The sequence below is a fragment of the Salvelinus alpinus genome, chromosome 21 (genome assembly GCF_045679555.1).
Source record: "Salvelinus alpinus chromosome 21, SLU_Salpinus.1, whole genome shotgun sequence".
Classification (NCBI taxonomy): domain Eukaryota; kingdom Metazoa; phylum Chordata; class Actinopteri; order Salmoniformes; family Salmonidae; genus Salvelinus; species Salvelinus alpinus.
In genome coordinates, this window is record NC_092106.1 from 1,094,654 (window position 1) to 1,119,875 (window position 25,222).

General features: G+C 45.1%; 1 protein-coding gene across 3 annotated transcripts; it reads right to left on the minus strand.

Moving 5' to 3' along the window:
• Positions 1-9,125: 9,125 nt before the first annotated feature.
• On the minus strand, positions 9,126-24,588 carry LOC139547540 (arf-GAP with coiled-coil, ANK repeat and PH domain-containing protein 2). 3 transcript variants are annotated; one of them, XM_071356423.1, is made up of 23 exons: positions 23,972-24,588; positions 23,721-23,778; positions 23,493-23,612; positions 23,289-23,342; positions 23,130-23,188; positions 22,476-22,659; positions 19,028-19,111; positions 18,862-18,906; positions 18,571-18,666; positions 17,896-17,970; positions 17,707-17,810; positions 17,542-17,593; positions 17,313-17,413; positions 16,931-17,042; positions 16,509-16,678; positions 16,184-16,253; positions 15,862-15,956; positions 15,139-15,215; positions 14,821-14,975; positions 14,305-14,414; positions 12,976-13,086; positions 12,826-12,887; positions 9,126-10,747 (listed from the first exon to the last, which is right to left on the minus strand). In XM_071356423.1, the coding sequence occupies exons 1-23, from the start codon at positions 24,022-24,024 to the stop codon at positions 10,578-10,580; spliced, it is 2,217 nt and encodes a 738-aa protein (XP_071212524.1). In that variant the 5' UTR covers positions 24,025-24,588; the 3' UTR covers positions 9,126-10,577. The 3 variants fall into 3 exon arrangements, with proteins under 3 accessions (XP_071212524.1, XP_071212523.1, XP_071212525.1); XM_071356422.1 differs by having other exon boundaries at positions 16,509-16,705; positions 23,972-24,586; XM_071356424.1 differs by lacking the exon at positions 19,028-19,111 and having other exon boundaries at positions 16,509-16,705; positions 23,972-24,585.
• Positions 24,589-25,222: the final 634 nt, after the last annotated feature.

The following is a 25,222-nucleotide window of genomic DNA, read 5'->3' on the forward strand; positions in this document are numbered from 1 at the left end:
AAAAGACTACTCAAAAATACACAAGCACTAAACCAGAGAACCTCTGGAAAATCCAATAAGATAAATATATGTTCATAACAAGGCTGGGGCTGGGTGCTAACATACAAACACTGAGCAAAGAACTGAGGAACACACAGGGTTTAAATACTAACAAGGGAACGACACACAGGTGCAAACAATAATTAGAGCAAGGAAAAAACAAAAGGTACAAAAAAGGTGCAATGGGGACATCTAGTGACCAAAACCTGAACAGTCCTGGCCAAAACCTGACAGAATCCCCCTCCTAGGAACGGCTCCTGACGTTCCTACCAGCCTTCTCAGGGTGGAGGGCTCTGAACTGACGAATGAGGTCAGGGTCCAGTATGTCCTTGGCAGGAACCCAGGAGCGCTCCTCGGGACCGTAGCCTTCCCAGTCCACCAGATACTGCCAGGACCGCTGCACCCGGCGGGAATCCGGTGGACGGTATAAGCCGACTGGCCTCCGATGACACGGGGCGGAGGTCTGCCTGCCGGGATAAGGGGAGAAAAAACAACAGGTTTTAATAAAGAAATGTGAAATGTTGGATTGATCTTAAGGGATCTGGGTAAGTGCAGGCGAAAAGTAACGGGATTGACTCTCCTGGCAATCTTAAAGGGACCGATGAATCTCTGGGACAGCTTACGAGACTCCACCCGTAGCGGTAAGTTCTTTGTTGAGAGCCATACTCTCTGGCCGGGGTACAGGGTAGGACCGGGACGGCGACGTCTGTTGGCTTGTCGCTGGTACTGCTGTGAGGAACGCAGAAGATTAAGACGGGCCTTCTTCCACGTAAGCCGACAGCGTCTGATGAACCTCGAGGCTGAAGGCACTCTGACTTCTGCCTCCTGGTCCGGGAACAATAAAGGAGCATAGCCAAACTGACACTCGTGCGGGGATATACCAGTGGAGGAGGAGCACAAGGTGTTGTGCGCGTACTCGGCCCAAACAATGAAGGATGACCATGTGGACGGGTTGTTGGAAACCATACATCTGAGGGTGGTTTCCAACTGCTGATTCATCCTCTCGGTTTGGCCGTTGGACTCCGGATGGTACCCTGAAGATAAACTGGCCGTGGCCCCTATGAGTTGGCAGAAGGCCTTCCAAAACCTTGAGGCGAACTGGGGACCTCTGTCGGAAACCATATCTTGCGGAATGCCAAAGACTCGGAACACATGGTTAATCACCAACTCAGCTGTTTCCTTGGCAGAAGGTAATTTGGTCAAGGGAACAAACCTGGCCGCCTTAGAAAACCTGTCGATGATGACTAGGATAGTAGTATTACCATGGGACGGAGGAAGGCCAGTAATAAAGTCCAACGAGATATGGGACCAGGGTCGGTGGGGAATAGATAAAGGGTGAAGGAGTCCTTGAGGGCGGAGGTGAGAAGATTTGCCCTGGCAGCACACGGGACAGGCCTTGACGAAAGTGGCAACGTCTTCTCTTATGGTGGGCCACCAGAACTTACGCTGAATGAACTCCAAGGTGCGACCTACGCCCGGGTGACAGGTGAGGCGAGAGGAGTGCCCCCACAGAAGGACTTGGGATCTTGCTGCCTTGGGAACAAACAACCGATTGGCAGGACCTCCCTTAGGACCCGGTTCGATGGCTTGAGCTTGTCTCACGGTATCCTCAACTTGCCACGAGATTGGAGCCACGATCTTAGCGGCAGGAAGAACAGTCATGTCAGTATCTTCTCGAATGGCAGGAGAGTAGACTCGTGACAAGGCGTCCGGTTTGAGATTCTTCGACCCGGGTCTATAGGTGAGGATAAACTGGAATCGGCTGAAGAAAAGAGACCATCGAGCTTGTCTGGAGTTCAACCGCTTCGCCTGCTGGATATACTCCAGATTTTTGTGGTCCGTAAGCACTTGAAATGGTTGAGAAGCCCCCTCGAGCCAGTGTCTCCATTCCTTCAATGCCATCTTAACCGCTAGGAGTTCACGATCCCCCACATCGTAATTCCTCTCGGCCGGGGTAAGCCGGTGAGAGAAGAAGGCGCAAGGATGTAGCCTCTTGTCTTCCCCTCTCTGAGACAGGACAGCTCCAACACCAACCTCTGATGCGTCTACCTCCACCACAAAAGGTTAATCCGCCGTCGGTAGTGTCAGGATGGGAGCAGAGAGGATGCGCTGCTTGAGTCCTTGGAAGGCCGTCTCAGCTTCTCTTCCCCACAGAAACCTTGTGTTGCCACCCTTGGTTACAGCTGAGAGAGGGGCTGCCACCGAGCTGAAGTTCTTGATGAACTTGCGGTAAAAGTTAGTGAAGCCCAGGAAACGCTGAACTTCCTTAACGGACTTGGGGGTGGGCCAATCCGCTACCGCCCCTACCTTCTTGGGGTCCATCTGGACTCGACCGGGTTCCACTACAAATCCCAGGAATTGTACTCGAGAGGAATGGAATTCACACTTTTCCGGCTTAACGTACAAATGGCTGTCTAGGAGGCGTTTGAGCACTTGTCTGACATGCTTAGTGTGTTCTTGAAGGGAGCTCGAAAAGATGAGGATGTCATCCAAGTAAACAAACACGAAAATGTTAAGCATATCCCTAAGCACATCGTTTATGAGCGCTTGGAACACAGCCGGGGCGTTGGTCAGGCCGAAGGGCATCACCAAGTATTCGTAGTGACCAGTAGGCGTGTTGAAAGCGGTCTTCCACTCGTCACCGGGTTTGATCCGCACAAGATGGTATGCGTTCCGTAGGTCAAGCTTAGTGAAGACCACTGCTTCCTGGAGCAGCTCAAAGGCTGTGGCCATAAGGGGTAGCGGGTAGCGGTTACGGACGGTTATGGCATTAAGTCCCCGGTAGTCGATGCAAGGACGTAATCCACCGTCTTTTTTGGCCACAAAGAAAAACCCTGCTCCCGCCGGCGAGGTGGATGGACGCATGAGGCCTGCTGCCAGAGCGTCCTTGATGTAGGTATCCATAGCAGCTCGTTCGGGAGGAGATAGGGAAAAGATCCGACCCCTGGGGGGGCAGGTGCCCGGAAACAGGTCGATGGGGCAATCGTAAGGTCTATGGGGTGGTAGTTTGGTGGTCCTCTGTTTGCTAAATACCGGTTTGAGGTCATGGTAACACTCGGGAACTCGGGACAGGTCGATGGATTCTAGAGACTCGGGAGGGGAACTCGGGGAACTAGGGAAGATACAAGTGGCTTGGCACGTAGGACCCCACTGCTTGATAGTGCCCACAGACCAGTCGATGTGAGGGTTATGGCTGTGAAGCCAGGGGTATCCAAGGACGAGAGGGAACTCGGAACACGAGGTCAGATGAAAGTTCATCACTTCCTGGTGTTGGGAAACTGAAAGTCGCAAGGGGGTAGTGACACGAGTGACAAGTCCAGATCCCAAAGGGCTTCCATCCAACGTAGTAACCCTTATGGGGTCACTAAGAGGTTCAGAGGGAACGCCATTCTCCTTCGCCCAGACACCATCCATGAAGTTACCTGGGGCTCCAGAGTCTACCAAGGCTTGAAGGGGAAGCTCGTGGTTGTCCCAGGAAAGGGTAACTGGAATAAGCAGGCGGGAGTTGGATGGATGGGAGGAGGTTATGTTTCCCGTTACAGTCCTCCCAGGCCTGCACGGGAGAGTGCGTTTTCCCTGGAGCCCGGGACACGTGGAGAGGAAATGGCCCGGTTTGCCGCAATATAGACAGCATCGTTCCCTTATCCGGCGGTCTCTCTCAGCCTGGGAGATGCGTCCAACCTGCATGGGTTCCGGTGGAGTCAGCGAGGATAAAGGTGGAGACTCGGAGCTGGGACCGATAGGAGCTAGGGTGAGAGATCTACGGTTGAGTTCTCTCTCTCAGACGCTGGTCTATGCGTGAAGCCAACTTGATCAGGGACTCGAGGTTGTCCGGTGGTTCCCGAGTGGCCAGTTCATCTTGGATGGTGTCGGAAAGACCCTTCAAAAAACACACTGTGAGCGCCTCGTCGTTCCAGCCACTCGCTGCTGCCACCGTGCGGAACTGGATGGCATAGTCCGTCACGCTGCGCCGACCTTGGCTGAGAGTCAGGAGCTGTTTGGCTGAGTCAGGACCCCTGGTGGGATCTTGAAACACTCGCTTGAATTCTTCAGCAAAGGTAGAGTAGCTGGCACAGCAGGGACTTTGGGCATCCCACACAGCAGTAGCCCAGGCTAGGGCTTTTTCCGACAGCAGGGTGATGATATATGCTATCTTGGACCGGTCGGTGGGAAACGACGAGGGTTGCAGCTCGAAGGAGAGAGAACATTGGGTGAAAAACCCCTTACAAACACTCGGATCACCTGAGAACCGTTGGGGAGGCGGCAGACGAGGTTCAGCCAGGGGGTTAACTGCCACGGGCACTTGAATCTGATGAACTGGAGCAGAAGCGGTTGCAGGGGGAAGTTGATCAGAAATCTGCTTTATGGAAGTCATCATCTCCGACAGAAGTTGAGAATGTCCAGCCAGTAAGGCCTCTTGCTGAACCAGAGCAGCTTCGTGACGTTGGACAGTCCCCTCGTGGTGGGACAGCATGGGAAAAAAGTCCTGGGTACTGGCTGCCTCTGGGTTCATTTTAATGGCTCAGTGTTTCTGTCAGGACCCGGTGAGAGAAACAGTCACTAATAGTCAGCAGAACCCAGAAGATGAGGCAGAGTCAGCAGTACTAGACATGGTGGTTTAATAAAAGGACAAGATCTTCAGGCAAAGAATATAAATCCACCACATCCAAAAATAAAGCCAAGAGGCACAAAATGGATATCCTCCAAAATACAAAGAAACTCCACAAAGTGGCAAAAACAGCAGGGAAAAACAAACCTCAAAAGACTACTCAAAAATACACAAGCACTAAACCAGAGAACCTCTGGAAAATCCAATAAGATAAATATATGTTCATAACAAGGCTGGGGCTGGGTGCTAACATACAAACACTGAGCAAAGAACTGAGGAACACACAGGGTTTAAATACTAACAAGGGAACGACACACAGGTGCAAACAATAATTAGAGCAAGGAAAAAACAAAAGGTACAAAAAAGGTGCAATGGGGACATCTAGTGACCAAAACCTGAACAGTCCTGGCCAAAACCTGACACCAACGAGTAATCTAACCTAACAATTCCACAACTACTTATACACACAAGTGTAAAGGGATAAAGAATATGTACATAAAGATATATGAATGAGTGATGGTACAGAACGGCATAGGCAAGATGCAGTAGATGGTATCGAGTACAGTATATACATATGAGATGAGTAATGTAGGGTATGTAAACATAAAAGTGCATAGTTTAAAGTGGCTAGTGATACATGTATTACATAAAGATGGCAAGATGCAGTAGATGATATAGAGTACAGTATATACATTATATTAAGTGGCATTGTTTAAAGTGGCTAGTGATACATTTTTGATCAATTTCCATCAATTTCCATTATTAAAGTGAGCTGGAGTTGAGTCAGTATGTTGGCAGCAGCCACTCGATGTTAGTGGTGGCTGTTTAACAGTCGGATGGCCTTGAGATAGAAGCTGTTTTTCAGTTTCTCGGTCCCTGCTTTGATGCACCTGTACTGACCTCGCCTTCTGGATGATAGCGGGGTGAACAGGCAGTGGCTCGGGTGGTTGTTGTCCTTGATGATCTTTATGGCCTTCCTGTGACATCGGGTGGTGTAGGTGTCCTGGAGGGCAGGTAGTTTGCTCCCAGTGATGCGTTGTGCAGACCTCACTACCCTCTGGAGAGCCTTACGGTTGTGGGCGGAGCAGTTGCCGTACCAGGCGGTGATACAGCCCGACAGGATGCTCTCGATTGTGCATGTGTAGAAGTTTGTGACTGCTTTTGGTGACAAGCCAAATTTCTTCAGCCTCCTGAGGTTGAAGAGGCGCTGCTGCGCCTTCTTCACAACGCTGTCTGTGTGGGTGGACCAATTCAGTTTGTCCGTGATGTGTACGCCGAGGAACTTAAAACTTACTACCCTCTCCACTAATGTCCCGTCGATGTGGATAGGGGGGTGCTCCCTCTGCTGTTTCCTGAAGTCCACAATCATCTCCTTTGTTTTGTTGACATTGAGTGTGAGGTTATTTTCCTGACACCACACTCCGAGGGCCCTCACCTCCTCCCTGTAGGCCGTCTCGTCGTTGTTGGTAATCAAGCCTACCACTGTAGTCTGCAAACTTGATGATTGAGTTGGAGGCGTGCATGGCCACGCAGTCGTGGGTGAACAGGGAGTACAGGAGAGGGCTCAGAACGCACCCTTGTGGGGCCCCAGTGTTGAGGATCAGCGGGGTGGAGATGTTGTTTCCTACACTCACCACCTGGGGGCGGCCCGTCAGGAAGTCCAGTACCCAGTTGCACAGGGCGGGATCGAGACCCAGGGTCTCGAGCTTGATGACGAGTTTGGAGGGTACTATGGTGTTAAATGCTGAGCTGTAGTTGATGAACAGCATTCTCACATAGGTATTCCTCTTGTCCAGATGGGTTAGGGCAGTGTGGTTGCGATTGCGTCGTCTGTGGACCTATTGGGGCGGTAAGCAAATTGGAGTGGGTCTAGAGTGTCAGGTAGGGTGGAGGTGATATGGTCCTTGACTAGTCTCTCAAAGCACTTCATGATGACGGAAGTGAGTGCTACGGGGCGGTAGTCGTTTAGCTCAGTTACCGTAGCTTTCTTGGGAACAGGAACAATCAAATCAAATCAAGTTTATTTTATATAGCCCTTCGTACATCAGCTAATATCTCGAAGTGCTATACAGAAACCCAGCCTAAAACCCCAAACAGCAAGCAATGCAGGTGTAGAAGCACGGTGGCTAGGAAAAACTCCCTAGAAAGGCCAAAACCTAGGAAGAAACCTAGAGAGGAACCAGGCTATGAGGGGTGGCCAGTCCTCTTCTGGCTGTGCCGGGTGGAGATTATAACAGAACTATGCCAAGATGTTCAAAATATTCATAAGTGACAAGCATGGTCAAATAATAATCATGAATAATTTTCAGTTGGCTTTTCATAGCCGATCATTAAGAGTTGAAAATAGCAGGTCTGGGACAGGTGGCGGTTCCATAACCGCAGGCAGAACAGTTGAAACTGGAATAGCAGCAAGGCCAGGTGGACTGGGGACAGCAAGGAGTCATCATGCCCGGTAGTCCTGACGTATGGTCCTAGGGCTCAGGTCCTCCGAGAGAGAGAAAGAAAGAGAGAATTAGAGAGAGCCAAGATTTTCAAAATGTTCATAAATGACAAGCATGGTCAAATAATAATCAGGAATAAATATCAGTTGGCTTTTCATAGCCGATCATTAAGAGTTGAAAACAGCAGGTCTGGGACAGGTAGGGGTTCCATAACCGCAGGCAGAACAGCTGAAACTGGAATAGCAGCAAGGCCAGGCGGACTGGGGACAGCAAGGAGTCATCATGCCCGGTTTGCCGTGACGTATGGTCCTAGGGCTCAGGTCCTCCGAGAGAGAGAAAGAAAGAGAGAAGGAGAGAATTAGAGAGAGCCAAGATTTTCAAAATGTTCATAAATGACAAGCATGGTCAAATAATAATCAGGAATAAATATAAGTTGGCTTTTCATAGACGATCATTAAGAGTTGAAAACAGCAGGTCTGGGACAGGTAGGAGTTCCATAACCGCAGGCAGAACAGCTGAAACTGGAATAGCAGCAAGGCCAGGCGGACTGGGGACAGCAAGGAGTCATCATGCCCGGTTTGCCGTGACGTATGGTCCTAGGGCTCAGGTTCTCCGAGAGAGAGAAAGAAAGAGAGAACGAGAGAATTAGAGAGAGCATACTTAAATTCACACAGGACACTGGATAAGATAGGAGAAGTACTCCAGGTATAACCAACTGACCCTAGCCCCCCGACACATAAACTACTGCAGCATAAATACTGGAGGCTGAGACAGGAGGGGTCAGGAGACACTGTGGCCCCATCAGAAGAAACCCCCGGACAGGGCCAAACAGGAAGGATATAACCCCACCCACTTTGCCAAAGCACAGCCCCCACACCACTAGAGGGATATCTTCAACCACCAACTTACAATCCTGAGACAAGGCCGAGTATAGCCCACAAAGATCTCCACCACAGCACAAACCAAGGGGGGGCGCCAACCCAGACAGGAAGATCACGTCAGTAACTCAACCCACTCAAGTGACGCACCCCTCCAAGGGACGGCATGAAAGAGCACCAGTAAGCCAGTAACTCAGCCCCTGTAATAGGGTTAGAGGCAGAGAATCCCAGTGGAGAGAGGGGAACCGGCCAGGCAGAGACAGCAAGGGCGGTTCGTTGCTCCAGAGCCTTTCCGTTCACCTTCACACTCCTGGGCCAGACAATGGTGGCCCTCTTGAAGCATGTGGGAACAGCAGACTGGGATAAGGATTGATTGAATATGTCCGTAAACACACCAGCCAGCTGGTCTGCGCATGCTCTGAGGACGCGGCTGGGGATGCCGTCTGGGCCTGCAGCCTTGCGAGGGTTAACACGTTTAAATGTTTTACTCACGTCGGCTGCAGTGAAGGAGAGTCCGCAGGTTTTGGTGGCGGGCCGTGTCAGTGGCATATAGTGAGTATATAGTGAGTGTCCTTATTAGGGCGTTGAGACACCACAAGCAACCAGAACAGTTTCAGTGCACCTTGGCATATATTCTACAAGTGTCTGGAACTTCCTGTGTGGAAGCACTCCATGCTTTCAATATATTTTGTACCCCTCATTTAGTTAAGTGTTTCCTTTAATTTGGCAGTTACCTGTAAAATGGACAGGGGTTTCTCTGGAGTCACAACAAAATGGAATATAAAGTTGTGTATAAAGTTCAGTATGACACAATTTCATGTGTACAACATCTAAAGACCTGCATCACAATACTGAGAGCTTTGCTGTTTCTAAAATTATGTATTTTCGTGTTTTTTGAGCCTTGTTCATGTCTTTTTCAGGGCCCACATACTACACAACGAGGATGAGGAAGTGATTTGCTGTTTGCTGGGGTCAATTTCTATAAAAGGTGAAATCACAAAATATTTGTCTGGACCCTTCTATAACAATCCATTTACAACCAAAATAGAGATTTGGTTGTAAAAAATTACTTTTCCATTAAGGACTGTACTCATCATTTACTCATTATTTCAATCACATCTGGGACACAGTGCACCATAATTCAATAAAAACTCAAAACAGTATTAAGACACATTTTATTATATCTGACTGTGCCACAGTAAAATAATATATAACAGGCCTATATTTAAGCAATAGGGCCCAAGGGGATGTGGTATATTGGCCATATACCACAAACCCCCAAGATGCCTAATTGCCAATATAAACTGGTTACCAACATAAGTAGAACAGTAAACAAGTATTTCTGCGTCATATTGTCTGATATACACACAGCTGAAATGCTGTTTCAGCCAATTATAATCCAGGACCCAAACTACCCGCTTTATAATACATTCTAAATCCCTGCATTCTCATTTTACAGTTTTGGTCCACTTAATTCCTCTGCAAAAAAAACATAACAATAAGAGTCTATTATAAAGAGCCATTGCTTTCAATGGGATTGATCCAGACTCAAATTGAAAGATTAACCGGGGTGTAATCATTAGTACACAATGTAACAAAAATGTTTCACAACAGAAAATGTTCTGCAATGAAAACAAGTTTTTATTGGACAGATTTGGGTAGGTCCCTCTCTGTTTCGTCCTGTTTGGTTCCTAGTGAATACACGCCACGTTCAGCAAGAATCAACTGTTCACTCAGATGACCTGTAATTAGCAACATGTATAGGCTATGGCATGCAGCAGTTCAGTCAGTAAGTGTAAGTCATCTAATAACATCTGAAATATTGGAGTGGCTAATAACAATACATAAAAAATATAATACTTTAGTATTTCAATATGTAACCCTTTTATATTCCTTATTTATGTCCTTTTTGGGCATTACAGCAGACTGAGCAAACACAGTTCATATGCATCTGTAACATTGAATATAATAAGTTCTAAACAGGATTGAGATCCTGAGACCGTTTGCTTCCTTCCTAGGCCTAGTAGTTTAAGTTTTCTTTTTCTTTGTAAAACTGTTCAGGGAACTTTTCTAATAATTTTAAAAGTGTGCCTCAAAACTGAAGCAAGTTAAAAAAAAATCTATATGTTTTACTTTGTTCAAGTCAGAATTTGATTTGTTATTTAACTGCTGAGGCACAATGACAACTGTCCGACACTGCAGCCCTGAAGGACCAGGAGGGTGCAACTTTACAGAATGTTTAGATATACTGTAGATGTTTTGTATAGATTAGGTGTGAGTGTTTGTTATGTAGAACTGAGAGTCATGTCATTTCTACCTGCAACGTTGTGAACGTTTCACCTCATTGGATTCACCCCTGGGTTCCCCATTCTTGACCTGAAAAGTGGTAACGCCCCTTTTCCTTTAGAATTCCAAACCCTAGGTCTCCTCCTCTTTATTTACATGGGAGAATCTCTATTGCATAATCCTTGCGTGCTCTCTCCTCACCTCCTTCTCAAAACCCATTGGATGAGAATGCCAGAGGCCCCACCCGTCTGACCTTTTCCTCCAATGGGTTTTTAGAAAGAGGCAAGATGAGAGGACACGAGGAGTATGCAATTGAGATTCTCCCTATGTGTCTTCCTCCTCCTTCTCTGCCTTGTCCTGGTAATTCACCATCCTCTTGCCCTCTCCCTCCTCTTGTCCGCTTCTGCTGAACTGTCGACGGGTGAGTCTTTCTGGATCGTGAGAAGCCATATCACTGAAGTCACGGAAGATGTCTTGAAATGTCTCATCGTCACCTGGAAAGAAACACACAAGCATTTCAGCAACATTTTGTGTTTCGATTAAGGGTTGTGTTTATTAGGCACGAAATGAAACAGAGTGAAACAGGCTGAACTATCTGTACTTGTTCAATAAGAACAAGCCATTTTAGTCTTCGTTGCAAAACGTTTTGCTATGGTGAGCCCTAATGAATACAACCCGGCACAGCAAAATAGCATTCTAGGAGTTTTCACATTCAGCACGGACAGAGAAGTCTGGCTGATACCAAAACTCGAAGTCCTCCTGACTACAGAGTCTAGGGAGGCTGTTAGATGCTGTCAGCACTATGCGTCAATAATGAAGGGGGCTGTGCTTTTACTGGTTTGTTCTCTTCGTCTTTCTCTCTCAAACACCCTCATGGACAGCCTCACACAGCCCCGGAGCACCGCCCTCTTCCTTTACAAATGTTAGATTTTTCACATCCAAACGAGAGGTCTTAACGTTTGAGATAACCAATCAAAGCGTGCTCTATTTCTGAATGAATATTGCACCAACAAATGAATTCCTGTCCAGACCAGTGGGGCACAGCTCTCCCTAGCTGTGTACCATGTGGGTGGCGTCAGCCAAGCTACAGACAAATACCACAGAAGGTGAAAGAACAAAGTCTACTCACAAAGTTTAGATAAACATTGTTGGGTCGATTGGTTCACCTCAACTCTGGAAATCACTATGGCAACTCCATGGGAATTGGACTATATGGATAGGGCTAAATTGAAATGTTTCTTACAGAAGAAATATGAAAAGTATATGCTTTAGCATGGTAGCAATTCAAAGGGAACAGTTTGGAGATTATGGGTAAATTATTAGACCAAAATTGAGGACACAACAGTTCACCGCAGAACTGTTTTCTGTGCATTTTATACTGAACTAAAATAAAAACGCAACATGCAACAATTACAGTTCATATAAGAAAATCAGTCAATTGAAATAAATGCATTAGGCCCTAATCTATGGATTTCACATGACTGGCCAGGGGTGCAGCCATGAGTGGGTCTGGGGGGCGGGCATAGGCCCAACCACTTGGCAGCCAGGCCCACCCACTGGGGAGCCAGGCCCAGGCAATCAGAATGAGTTTTCCCCCGCAAAACACAAATACTCCTCAGTTCGACATACTGCCAAATTCTTTAAAACGATGTTGGAGGCAGCTTATTGTAAAATAATTAACAATTTAATTCTCTGGCAACAGCTCTGGTTGACATTCCTTCAGTCAGCATGCCAGTTGTATCTCCCTCAAAACTTGTGACATCTGTGACATTGTCAAAATTGCACATTTTAGAGTGGCCTTTTATTGTCCCCAGCATAATTACTGTTGTTGTTTACGCAATCCAAAAACATCCCATTATAAATGGCAATCTGGGTCAGGTGGGCATAATTTGAAAGCTTGTTCTATTGCCAACATGACTAGCTAAGTTATAAAATCCAATCTTAAAAAGGAGTCATAAAGGAGTCTTGCGTGCATTTAGGTGCAAGTTCTGCCGCAAATTGTCTTCACAATAGACAAACATTGGCTCATTCTGTTCATAACAACCTAGGGTATGAAGCCATGTCATCTTGTAACTGTACATCAACATAGTGATCATAAACGTTGGCACTGTATATGACATGAGTTTTATGGAAATGTGAAGTGCACATTTGGACTCACAGGCTTGCTTGTATGACATCACAGCGATATTTATTATAATCCTCAACGTCTCATCTTTCAAAATACACTTAAAATGCCTCTTCATTTACAGCATTCCCCTCACTCAGACAACAAAACATTTGCAAAAGTTGCCCAATTAGTGGGAAGGATGGGGGCAACTTCTTGTCACGTGCGGTGCTCAAGTTCAGAAAAGCTGACAGGTCAAAACCCATACAGATCTGTGAAGTGGAGGCCCTGAGCTCTGATGTCATGTATAGCATGTTACTGTGCAGCCACTGCGTTCCAATTTAGTCACTTATCAGTTAACATATCTTCCATTTTCAACCCGTATACAGGTACGAGTGTAAAGGCCTACAGGCGAGAAACAAATAAAGGTATCAGCATTTTATTAAACATCAACATAGTGAATGTTACCCATAGATCCAAAGAATCCCTCGGAGTCTCTCATCTCTTCATTCATGCGAGCCATTCGTAGTCTGGAAAACAGTCCCCCCAAAATACAGGGCATTAACAAACTACCACAAAGCTTCCACTTTTCCTGCATTTCAGAGTGGATTTACTTACAGGGTTACAATATCGGCATGTGCTGTCTCTATGGCAATGGCGAGTGGGTCCTGCCCCCTCTCGTCAACTGCATACTGATTGGCTCCCTTTTTTAGAAGTAGACACACTTGCCTGTGAGAAACATGATAGTTATTCATTTGCACCCACCAAACAGATTTTAACCAATCATATACTGATATACTATAGCCTAAGACATCAGTGGTTCTCAATGTGGTACTGCAAGGGGTCAGCGACCAAATTATTTTAAAAAAGAAGAAAAGGAGCCAGATACTTGGTTAGTCCGATCATGCACTGCAGAAATCATAGTAAAACCCTTTGCATGTTTTTTTATTGAATTCTCAAGTAGGAGTTGTGTTCTGATTATGAAGGGATCCCGGAGGAATTTGCTATCACAAAATGGGTCCCTGACCCCAAAAACTTAAGAAAACCCTTGGCCTGACCTGGAAGTACTTCTTCTACTGCTATATGTAGGCCAAGGACTTTACCCTGACCATAAACTCTGGGTCCTAGTTACAGGCACTGTTCCAATAGCATACCAGTTAAAACGAAGCTACGTTTTGGGCATGCATAGTGTAGATATTGTAAAATAGCCAGCCGTAGTCTATGGTGTTGCCCATCCCTGCTCTATATACTGTATTCCCTGACTGTGTTATGGTTGGACGATGGTATCGCCCCCTATTGGCCAAAGTGAAACAGGTTTATGTGTGTGTGTGTGTGTGTGTGTGTGTGTGTGTGTGTGTGTGTGTGTCTTTGTGACACATGCCATGATGGAGCAAAGTATCAGTCAAATGGGCCGTCTCACAGTAGTGAGTTATAAATCAAGGGCTGAATAGAAGCAAAGTCGACCGTTTTTAGAACTGGATAATCGCTTTAGGACTATTTGGCTCATCCTCTCTTAATATTGTTTGTTCTATCGCTCTCGTAAAGCTGTGATTGAGAATAGCCTACGCCTAGGTCCTATAGACTCCGACTTTCATTCTTCTTCCTTTTTAAAGCGTCAACCTTCTGAGGCTATTTGAATATTTGGGATATAGGCTACTGTATATCATTCTAACTTGTCTTAAAGCTTTTATGATAGGCCTAGTAGGAGGATAGGTTATTGGCCATGGAGGGTCAGAGGGTTTTCTGACCCGCACAGATCATTTATTTCCAACGCTCTTGACATTCAGCCTACCTAGCTGTCAATCATCGTCAATAGACGATACTATAGTAATATCGCCCAACCCTAGTCTGTGTGAAAGCATTGGTGTGAATTAAATAGAACACTATTCCAACACCATACATATACTGTATATGGAACTGATGTATCTCTATGGGTGTGACCCTCACCCTGTGTGGCCCCAGGTGGCTGCAGTGTGAAGGGCACCTTGACCGCGCTGGTCACGGTAGTTTACATTGGCTCCATTCTGCAGTAGGAACTCACAGGCCGATAGGGAGCCCTGCAGACAGACAGAAAAGCATATACATATAAGACAAGTGCACAACCCATGTTTAGGGCCCTGAAGTTAAAAAAATACACATAAAACAAACTACCTAGTCAGGATAAACTTGGGGGCCTACCATGCTAAAGTATAAATATAACACAATCTATGTCAAACAGACTTTGCGATATTACGTTGCCAGGATGTTGCAGATAAGCATGATGCATCACGATGCACTCAAGAGTATCACAGAATATCTGCACATGTGCATCGGTGCACTTCAATAGCTTCAGTGTGATAACTGCAAAACCGAAACAGCTGAGAAGTTTAGCCCTGGGATTGAATGTCCTGAGCAGCTTGATATTGCTGATTACTTTGTGCATCGCTGACTGTACCCTTAAATAATGTCCATGGCGCTACTCACCCCAAAAGTTGAGCCAATGAGAGCAGTGCGTCCCTCCTCCTCAGCGTGGCTCCAGTTCACCTCTGCACCCTGCGCCAACGCTGATGCCATGGTGACCAGGTCCCCTTGGAAAGCAGCCCGGTACAACTGGCGTCCTGCATTCTCCCTCCCAATCTCTACAGTAACAATAATAGCGTCATTGAAAGAGGAATGGACTGAGACGAAATTTAGGAGTAGGACTCATTAAATTCACACAAAGACACACATACCGACCGACAGACAGAGACACACAAACAACATCAAACTCGTGCAGAGCTGAGTAGTACGATAGGGACCTACGTGTTTCAGGCGAGCTGGCATCCTTCACAAATCTTTTCTCCACATATTTCTCTTTAATCCATGTCTCTTTCTCTGGGCTGAAAGAGAGAGAGAGAATAACTGTTAAAGCAGGGGACTGTGCAGGGAGTCAAACTATTTTAGTAGTTTTGTTTCAAATCGAACATTGTAAAGCCCTATGTGAAGTCTTTTGAAACCTAAGAGTGTTCACTCTTAGAAAAAAATAGTTCCATGTAGAACCCTGTGGAAAGGGTTCTTCAAAGGGTTCTCCCATGGGGACAGCCGAAGGACCCTTTTAGGTTCTAGATGGAACCTTTCTAAGAGTTCAGTTCATTCAGTGTAGCTCTTTAATAAAAGCAATGCCTTTCAATTGATGGAGTACGTCTCTTTCAATTGGAACATGTGAGACTTATATAAGGGGTTTTATTTCTTTTTATTTCACCTTTATTTAACCAGGTAGGCCAGTTGAGAACAAGTTCTCGTTTACAACTGCGACCTGGCCAAGATAAAGCAAAGCAGCGTGACACAAACAACACCACAGAGTTACACATGGAATAAACAAGCGTACAGTCAATAACACAATAGGGAAAAAAAGAAGAAAGTCTATATACAGTGTGTGCAAATGGCGTGAGGAGGTATGGCAATAAATAGGCCACAGTAGCGAAGTAAGGGGAATATAAGGGGTTTGACAGTGTTGCCAAAGAACCTCTGTTGCGAAATGCTTACCGAGGGCTGCCAGGACTAGGCTTTACTCTGCCCTCTGCTGCACACCTGGACTCATATATCCCATTGATGACATCATTACCCAGACCACACAGCAGCTGCCGAGTAGAACAGAGCAGAAGAGTTAAGAAACTAACCTCATACTTAGGGGCGATTCGTTTTTTCCTGACCATGAGCTCTGACAAGTAAAACTCTTGGCCCTAGGTATAGCCAGCTGGCCATGCAGCCAGGAAAATCTCAGGGCTACTACTCATAATTGTAATATTTGATCTTGAGCTTCTCAACTTTCATTTGTAACATGTATGTGAGAATTCTGCTACAGTACCTTCAGCTGTTCGGGATCCCAGGAGTCTAGGGTGAGAGATCGCACTTTGGAGAGATGGACCCCAAGGCTCCTGTTAAAAAAAACACAACACAACAGAAACATGGTGGTCAGTAACACCGGTCTTGGGAAGCTCTAGGGGGACTAACAGGACTACAGGGCATGCAGGTTTTAGTTCCAGCCTAGCACTAACACACCTGATTCAACTGATCTTGATCTGAGACCTTTATCTGTAAAATGAGGTGTGAAAGTGCTGGACTAGAACAAAAGCCTGCACGCCCTGTCAGTCCCCCAGGACTATAAACACCACACACTAGCAAGGCAGTACCTGTGGATGCCGGAGCACTCGATGCACACGGTGATACCCAGGTTGACGCTGGCCCAGCGTGGCTCCTCCTCACTGCAGTCGCAGCAGCGGTGGTTCCCCGGACTTTGGAGGGCCACAACCAAAGCCGCAGGCCTTTGAGGAGGTTGTCCTGGCTGGGGGTCTGAGGGGCTCTGGAGGGGCAGAGGGATTTCTTTGGGCTGGGCACACAGAGGCATAGTTAGAATGTATTTGCCTAGAGATTCGTTAATAGGTCAATAGGACACTGACGGTATGCTGTTTTGTTTAGTTAAATGTGACTTTGTTTTGCTTTCTTTGTACTATTTTTTTTGATACAAAAATCTAAGTGCTCGACAATTGTAGTTAAATATTGTAGTATGGAAAATCTGTTAATGTGTCTGTAAGCTTGTCTGAGTTGTAAATACCTGAGGCTGCTGGGACTCCACTCTCTCGCGGTAGGCCATGTCTATGCTCCCTAGAACGGCACTGATCCAAGCCTGCTTCAGCTCCTCTGAGTCAGCCTGGAGGGCACAGCATCTGGGCAGAGGAAGACAGACAGGTCAATGAGGGATAACTTGGACTTGAGCTCTGCTTTAATTTAATGCGTCACATACAAAATATAAGTCAAATATTTCCACTGTATCCGAAATCAGCTGCGATGCTTGCACTGTTAAATCTTCAATGACTGAGTTTTTATTATCTCACAGATAAAGCCCCACGGAGATACATTTAAACAACATTAGGCGGAAAACTTCAGAAAAAATGTAAATACAACAAAAAATATAGAATTTAAAACTGCTTAGCTACTTTTTAACAGAAACCAGCTCAAAACTGAAGCGGCGGTCAATGCTGTCCAGAGACTTCACCGCACACAGCCTGAGGTCATCAAACAGCGACACAGGCTCCTCCTACAGGAAGACAACTGTCAATCACAACTATTCAAGGACACAAAAATGTCTGTAATAAAATTCTGCAGTACAACTATAATAAATGATTGCTCAAAAGACCAAATAAATACATAAATAAACTGTCCTACCTTGTGTGACTTTGTGTACACCAATTGGTTGTCTTTAATGGAGAACCAGCATCTAAAGCAAGATTTGAGATTTAGTGACGTGTTGAATACAGGGGAGTAATTAACTGCCATTGTGTGACATAAGTTGTAAGGTATCACAGTAAAGAATGTGTTTCTCTCGCTCACCTCTTCCATGTCTTGTTCTTTCTCCGAGATCTTTTGAAGAGGTAGCCTTGTATGGTTTCCCCACCATCAGGACAGGAACGTAGTATGGGCTCCCCTGAGGCATCCTGGACACAAACACACACATTTGTGTTAGTTAAGTGATAATCTTTCACCAACTGTGAGCATCTGGCATCTGATGATAACACTCACTCTCTGCTGGATCAGTAGGTGGGTATTCTCCAGGTCCTTTCTTTTAGCTGTACATTCAGTCGAGAGTTGAGCAAGCTGTCAAAGGGCATATTATCATAAATCTCAATGAAACAGTAGGCAATGATATTGGCAGCCGCATTCTGGACTATATACTCCCTGAGTGGCAGGCACAAGCACAGATTTTTTTTAATTTAAGTGGCAGGCACAAGCACAGATAGGGCTCAACCAGTGCCCGAGCACCTGCCCTTTTGACCTCCTCTGAAAAAATGTCCTCCCCGCTCAGATTTTTTTTATTAATGACTTTTTCAAATTGTATTTTTAGTCTTTTTTCAATGTTTTAATTTTAAATGTAACAAATTTCACATTAAACTAGCTAATTTAATTAACTCTTGGGAAAAATCCCCCTCCTCACCCTCCAGTTTAAAGTGCGCACGTCTGATCGCACGTCAATCAGCACGTCAATCAGTGGCCACTGACACCGAACGGAGAGTATGTCCTTTTTTGTTGTTGTTCAGAACCAGGCTATTTTAGTTTTTTTTACAGTTATGCCAGGTATTTTTAGCTACAGAGTTTTTCCTGGTCAAGTCGCATGGTCAGTAAAAACTCCTGTCCTTAATTATAGTGACTTTCCCTCAACTGATAATCACATCGTCTGGTCTGTCACTGTAGTCTCACCTGTGCGGCCATGGACTTCATAGTGGGCTCCAAGTCTCTCAGCAAGTCAAAGCCTTGGTGGAAGAAGGTATACTGGGCATGGAAGTAGGAGAACACCTGAAACAAACAATATAGGGATGACTGATCAACCAATTCTACATCTTCAGTTTCAATATGACATGCCCACTCTCCAATGTTCTTCACAATTCACGTTTTAATTATTTATTGTCATTCATTACACTGTGTTCACCTGGGTATTTAACTACGTTTGCATTTAAGATCACCCACTACAGCTTAGAAACTGTGACTCACAGAATTTAGGATGTCCAGCTTCTGCTGGGCCTTGAAGTTATTCAGCTGCAAGAAGAGCAATGGTTAAAAGGACAAATTAACAAAAACAATGCAAGCCACAATCTAAAAATCTGTTCAACTTTAAAAAATGAATTTCAAAGCATTGAACGTATTAATATGACCTCACCAATCGCTGAAGAAACCAAAATGAATGCCTTAACTCCGTTAACTCTGGGTTCTGTTTATTAGGCACCAAACAGAAGAACATGGACTGAAACAAGGAGGGACTTCCTTCACTTATCCAATAAGAAACGCTCATATTTTGTCTTCTGTTGCAATTATTATTATTTTAATTCCACCTTAAAGAACACGACCCAGGCCTCATCCTTGTCATTAATAGCCATCCTAAAATGCACGTTTGCTACTATCTAGCCATGTCATGGGTTGTCTGGTTATGCACCGGCCTGTTTATGATGACATACAGTATCTGTTCCTGCTCTGTTAGACGTACCTAAACGTGTTCTCTCACCTGCTTACTCAAACCTTAAACAAATAAACCCCTCCCGCTGTTCCAGGATGTCTTTGTCAGTGAGTCCTTTGTCATCTGAGTTCTCTGCTAAATAGTCTCTGCTGGGAATGCCCTACTTCAGCAGCCATCATCTGCTCTCTGAGGAATCACACATTCATTCAATTTCCAATCTGGCCCTCATACCATCATCGTAACCTAATTACAGTGGGGAGAACAAGTATTTGATACACTGCCGATTTTGCAGGTTTTCCTACTTACAAAGCATGTAGAGGTCTGTAATTTTTATCATAGGTACACTTCAACTGTGAGAGACGGAATCTAAAACAAAAATCCAGAAAATCACATTGTATGATTTTTAAGTAATTAATTTGCATTTTATTGCATGACATAAGTATTTGATCACCTACCAACCAGTAAGAATTCCGGCTCTCACAGACCTGTTAGTTTTTCTTTAAGAAGCCCTCCTGTTCTCCACTCATTACCGGTATTAACTGCACCTGTTTGAACTCCCTGTATAAAAGACACCTGTCCACACACTCAATCAAACAGACTCCAACCTCTCCACAATGGCCAAGACCAGAGAGCTGTGTAAGGACATCAGAGTTAAAATTGTAGACCTGCACAAGGCTGGGATGGGCTACAGGACATTTACATTTACATTTAAGTCATTTAGCAGACGCTCTTATCCAGAGCGACTTACAAATTGGTGCATTCACCTTATGATATCCAGTGGAACAACCACTTTACAATAGTGCGTCTAACTCTTTTAAGGGGGGGGGGGGTTAGAAGGATTACTTTATCCTATCCTAGGTATTCCTTAAAGAGGTGGGGTTTCAGGTGTCTCCGGAAGGTGGTGATTGACTCCGCTGACCTGGCGTCGTGAGGGAGTTTGTTCCACCATTGGGGTGCCAGAGCAGCGAACAGTTTTGACTGGGCTGAGCGGGAACTGTACTTCCTCAGAGGTAGGGAGGCGAGCAGGCCAGAGGTGGATGAACGCAGTGCCCTTGTTTGGGTGTAGGGCCTGATCAGAGCCTGAAGGTACGGAGGTGCCGTTCCCCTCACAGCTCCGTAGGCAAGCACCATGGTCTTGTAGCGGATGCGAGCTTCAACTGGAAGCCAGTGGAGAGAGCGGAGGAGCGGGGTGACGTGAGAGAACTTGGGAAAGTTGAACACCAGACGGGCTGCGGCGTTCTGGATGAGTTGTAGGGGTTTAATGGCACAGGCAGGGAGCCCAGCCAACAGCGAGTTGCAGTAATCCAGACGGGAGATGACAAGTGCCTGGATTAGGACCTGCGCCGCTTCCTGCGTGAGGCAGGGTCGTACTCTGCGAATGTTGTAGAGCATGAACCTACAGGAACGGGTCACCGCCTTGATGTTAGTTGAGAACGACAGGACAATAGGCAAGCAGCTTGGTGAGAAGGCAACAACTGTTGGCGCAATTATTAGAAAATGGAGGAAGTTCAAGATGTCGGTCAATCACCCTCGGTCTGGGGCTCCATGCAAGATCTCACCTCGTGGGGCATCAATGATCATGAGGAAGGTGAGGGATCAGCCCAGAACCACAGTCTCAAAGAAAAGCATTAGTCACACACTACGCCGTCATGGATTAAAATCCTGCAGCGCACGCAAGGTCCCCCTGCTCAAGCCAGCGCATGTCCAGGTCCGTCTGAAGTTTGCCAATGACCATCTGGATGATCCAGAGGAGGAATACCTAGGATAGGATAAAGTAATCCTTCTAACCCCCCCGCCCCTTAAAAGAGTTAGATGCACTATTGTAAAGTGGTTGTTCCACTGGATATCATAAGGTGAATGCACCAATTTGTAAGTCGCTCTGGATAAGAGCGTCTGCTAAATGACTTAAATGTAATGTAATGTAATGAATGGGAGAAGGTCATGTGGTCTGATGAGACAACAATTGAGCTTTTTGGTCTAAACTCCACTTGCCGTGTTTGGAGGAAGAAGAAGGATGAGTACAACCCCAAGAACACCATCCCAACCGTGAAGCATGGAGGTGGAAACATCATTCTTTGGGGATGCTTTTCTGCAAAGGGGACAGGACGACTGCACCGTATTGAGGAGAGGATGGATGGGGCCATGTATCGCGAGATCTTGGCCAACAACCTCCTTCCCTCAGTAAGAGCATTGAAGATGGGTCGTGGCTGGGTCTTCCAGCATGACAACGACCCGAAACACACAGGCAGGGCAACTAAGGAGTGGCTCCGTAAGAAACATCTCAAGGTCCTGGAGTGGCCTAGCCAGTCTCCAGTCCTGAACCCAATAGAAAATCTTTGGAGGGAGCTGAAAGTCCGTATTGAAGGATCTGGAGAAGGTCTGTATGGAGGAGTGGGCCAAAATCCCTGCTGCAGTGTGTGCAAACCTGGTCAAGAACTACAGGAAACGTATGATCTCTGTAATTTTCAAACAAAGGTTTCTGTACCAAATATTAAGTTCTGCTTTTCTGATGTATCAAATACGTATGTCATGCAATAAAATGAAAATTAATTACTTAAAAATCATACAATGTGATTTTCTGGATTTTTGTTTTAGATTCCGTCTCTCACAGTTGAAGTGTACCTATGATAAAAAATTACAGACCTCTACATGCTTTGTAAGTAGGAAAACCTGCAAAAATCGGCAGTGTTTCAAATACTTGTTCTCCCCACTGCATCTCCCTTCATTCTCTCTCCTCCCCCCTGTAACTATTCCCTAAGTCATTGCTGTAAATGAGAATGTGTTCTCGGTAAACTTACCTGCTAAAATAATGGTAAAATAAAAAAGATCACAGCTGAGTGTACTTTACACTATGAGCAGAATGAAAAGAATCATCTAAGTAAGAATTACCTGAGTGCTACTCACTCCACTAACAATTCCTACCCTGTGTAAACATCCCTAATCCCAAGTAGGGTTGCAAAATTCCAGAAATTGTCTCCAAAGTTCGCAGGTATTTTCGGAATCCCGGGTTGGAGACTTTTTACACCTTTCCGAAATTTTGCAACCCTACTTAGTACTTCCTCAAACTAAAGTGAAATTCTTCGACTATAACTAGCAGTTTATTTTCCAATTGTATGTACTGATCTGTGGTTATGCATCTGGCTATTGCATTTACCTGCAAGCAGTAATCAAGGGCAAAGTGCTGGTGACATTTGCGTGTGGCCAACAGCAGATGGCTGGCACGCTCTGCATCTGTGACTTTGTGGCGGTATATCTGGGCATTTTTCACCGCCGCTGTCTCCAGATCCTCCCCAATCCGCACAAACTCCTTCCTAGTCTCTCCTAGCTGGGGTATGAACCTAAATGACAAAGACATAAAGGACATTTATAATGCATTATGATGCAGTTATAATGCATTGTAAAACTTGTCATGAGCATGTATGACCCCCGTACACTGTCTTATAATTATCTCTTCTTCTTTTGTCACATACACCTGTTAGGTGTAGTGAAATGTATTGTTTTACAGGGTCAGCCATAGTAGTATGGTGCCTGTAACAAATGAGGGTTAAGTGCCTTGCTCAAGGGCATCGAGAGATTTTTCATCTTGTCGGCTCGAGTATTCGAACCGGCAGTTAGTAGCCCAACGCTCTAACCGCTAGGATACCTGCAACCCTAATGATAATGATCCCGACTAGATTCCAGCCATTTTGAGTAAGTTGAAATGTTGAAACATCGAGAGACCTAAGCCTTATTATAAGACATTATTAAGGCTCATGCTTATAACAAGTTATAAGTGCACCTGTGTGTGTGTGTGTGCACGGCAACATACTGTGTGAGAAGGTTTGACAGCTGCTGAGTGATAGCTCTCTGCGTCTGGTCAAACAGCACCTAAAGACAGGAGAGAACCACTAGGAGAGTAAAACCTGCGCTGACTAAAGCACATAACAAGTGGACAACAATCATCCGTCTCAAGTGGAACTCAACTCACAGTATGAAAGTTGATCATCTCCTGTAGTCCTTGAATGAACTGACTCATGCAGTTCTATGAGGACAGAAGAGTAGAACGAAACAGACATCAATTTAGTGATAATAAAACAGAACCAAATTCAAATTTTAGCCTCATGATTTGTGTCCCTTATAATTGCCCCAAACCCTTCTTTCCTACATTTTAACCCTCCCTGTTCATACATACCATGATGACGCTGTCACGTTTGTGATACGTGGAGAACTCAGCCAGTCCGGCGAGGAAATGCTGATTTGCTGTGTTGTATGCTTGCCCTGATTCAACCATCTTGCCACAGAGCTTCATCACCTGCATCGGGAGGTATACACACTCAGATATTTATCACTTACAATTGACATCACTGCAGAAGCAAAATCATCATGCTGCTACATTTTCAGAGCACAAAGAACTTTGCACCTTTTCCACTCGACTCTGCAGCTCTGCAACATCAGTTTGACACTTATCCAGGGTAAGCCTGAGCAAAACCAATAAAAACAGATTATTCAGTCTCCAGAAACTCACCATCAAAGCTATGAAATGCACCATATTGTCATAGTGTCATATTGTTTAAAATCATCCAGACCAGTGTTGTGACAGGTAGAGGAGCAAAGAGTTTTTCCTTAACACCTGAGCAGGAAAAACTCCAGGCCCTAGTGAAGGTTACCAACCTAAATGCAGGTGAGTCCTGGATGCATTCTTCATAGTCCAAGAATGAATCCATTTTGGCTGCGATTTCTCTTCAGTAGAACGGTAGCTGGCTAATAGTTTTGACAAAATAATTCAATGCAATGGGGAGACCTAGATAGCATTAAGCTAGCTAATACCGTTAGGCTAGCTATGTTTATAAACTGTCTAGGCTATTCATGATACAGATTTAAAGTCACAACTTGCATCACCAACAGTGACAATAACACAACCAGTTGCTACAAGTATAAAGAATGAAACAAAATGTAATTGACATGTTCAGTAGCTAGTGCATTAAAATGGCATGCCTATCATTAGGCTTCGAGTAAAGGATAGCCTACAGCTAGCCGGCTAGGTATCCTTCCTTGAAAGACGATCGATGGGATCTGAAAAACTGTCATTCGTTTTTCTGAGCACGAGCGGCAATGACCGCTTACAACAAGTGATGGACTGCATGAGCGTGTAACAGCTCAACAGAATTGTAGATATGTCCCTTTGTAATAACTAACTATAAATACTAGTCTCAAACAGCTGTCTCCGCATACATGCAAAGTGTTGCCAATCGCTTTTTGAAAATATCCGATGATGACTATTTTTCTGCTAGCGGCACTAACGATGACGTCACGTTCCTATGGTAATGATGAAACCTTCAAAATAAAAGCCCCCATTTCAAAACATTGCAAGGTGGATAAATCATTCTAAAGATAATACATTTGAATCAATGTCTATTTTTACTGTGCTTCTTAGCAAATTCAAGAAGCAATTCATGGAAAATATATGTTTTTAAAAACATTATTTTCAGACCACTGTTGAAAAATACACATTTTAGACTGGCATGTCACAATATTGGTGTTATAATGAAAAAACTATTATTTGTGCCAGTTTCAAAGTGGAGTTGGAAGTACTCATTAGAGTTTGTAGAATCTATATATGGTGTCATTTCAAAGGGTGCTGAATCATGCGGAGTGTTGCTAGCCTTTTACTCCGCCCATTGCATTGGCCACAATGAAAATCACTGTATATGCATTACATATAAGCTTATATAGAAAAAAATATTCTTTGTGCGGATGTAAAAGTGGGGTTGAGAGTATTCATGAGGGTCTGTAGAATCTATATATAATGTCATTTCATGGGGCACTGAATAATACAGAGTGTTGCTGGCCTTTTACTACACCCATTCCATTGGCCACAATGAAAATCACTGTATATGCTTTACATATTATATGATTTACATA